This window comes from Microtus ochrogaster, unplaced genomic scaffold, assembly GCF_000317375.1.
Source record: "Microtus ochrogaster isolate Prairie Vole_2 unplaced genomic scaffold, MicOch1.0 UNK31, whole genome shotgun sequence".
Taxonomy (NCBI): Eukaryota; Metazoa; Chordata; class Mammalia; order Rodentia; family Cricetidae; genus Microtus; species Microtus ochrogaster.
Window position 1 is genome coordinate 3,362,902 of NW_004949129.1, and position 1,466 is coordinate 3,364,367.

Sequence of the window (1,466 nt, forward strand, 5' to 3'; positions counted from 1 at the left end):
ATCTCTGTGAGTTCGAGACCAGCCTGGTCTACAGAGCTAGTTCCAGGACAGGCTCCAAAGCCTCAGCGAAACCCTGTCTCGAAAAAAAAAAAAAAACCCAACCCCCCCCCCAAAAAAAAAAACAAAAAAAAGAAGCACAACCTGCCCTCAAGGGATCTACAGTGATGAGACAGACAGATCAGTCTGAACTAAGTCATAGGGAGGGACAAGATGGCAAAGTGTCAGTTGCTTTCATATAAGAGGTCCAGGAAGGCTCTGGAAAGGGCAGACTGAAGCATGGGAGCATCTGGCCAGGAAGAGTTCCTAAGTGGGCTCATTTCCAGTTTCCCAGGGTGTCACTGCCCAAGGCTGTCAGGGAGGACAAAAGTGGCAGCCTCCAGAAAGGGAGGGCGGTACCTGGGGAGGTCTAGGCTCCCCCTCGGAGGCAGGCTCTACGCTAGACTCCTACCCTGGATCCTCTGAGCAGCCCACAGCTTCCCAGCTGTCTCCAGCACCCACGCCTCTGTCCGGTCAGCCAGTAGGAAGGTGTTGTGATAGCAGAAAGGCACAGGGTCCTCCCGGCAGCTGCCCCCCTGCCCATAGCGGTCCAGCAAGCCTGCAATCACGCGCACAGCCTCCTGGGCAGTACTGCTCCGCTCCAAAGCCAGCCTGTCAGAGAGGTCAGAGGACAGAGATGATCCAGAGAGGTTTGATGAACAGCCCGTGTGGCACGGCAAGCCCTGCAGCAACAATGGCATTCGGCACCCACCTGTGATCCCAACAAAGAGGTGGAGGCAGGAGGATCAGAAGTTCAACTCCAGACTCCTTATCTCAAAACAGACAAAAATACCAAAGCAAAATGAAAAATCAGCCAGATGTGGCGGCACACACCTGTAACCCCAGCACTTGGGAAGCAGAGGCCGGTGGATCTCTCTGCGTTCAGGGACAGCCTGGTCTACCTAGTAAATTCTAGGTCAGTCAGGGATACAATAGGAAGTCTCAAAAACCAAAACAAAACAAGCAAGAAAAAAAAATGAAAAAGCCACACACCAGTGGTTTCCAAGCTTTAAAGTGAGAGTTCCACAGAAAGGTCTGGAACACCGTTTCCAAGGAAGAACTGCCCGAACTCCTCCTCAGTCTGAGCTGCCCCACCTTTATCAGTTTCTATAAACCAGAACTCTATGAGAGATTTCAGTTAACAAAAATAGTACTGAAAAAAATATTAAATCACTCTGGGCCAAAGGAGGCTCTTTTATCAGGCTTGGTGGCCCAGGCCTTTAATCGTGCACTTGGGAGACCAAAGCAGGATCTCTGAGGTCAAGGTCAGCCTGGTCTACAGAGAAAGTGCCAGGACAGACAGGGCTGTTACACAGAGAAACCCTATCTTGAAAAATCAAATAAGAAAGAAAGAAAGAAGCCGGGCGATGGTGGCGCATGCCTTTAATCCCAGCACTCGGGAGGCAGAGGCAGGCGGATCTCTGTGAGTT

General features: G+C 51.2%; 1 protein-coding gene across 1 annotated transcript in view; it reads right to left on the minus strand.

Annotated features, from left to right (window-relative positions):
• The window catches only part of Scrn2 (secernin 2), a 4,289-nt gene that overhangs the window by 1,446 nt on the left and 1,377 nt on the right, over positions 1 to 1,466 (minus strand). The window contains exon 2 of the mRNA XM_026789825.1: positions 449 to 782. Coding sequence (XP_026645626.1) covers positions 449 to 782 — 334 coding nt within the window. The remainder of the gene's footprint in view (positions 1 to 448; positions 783 to 1,466) is intronic.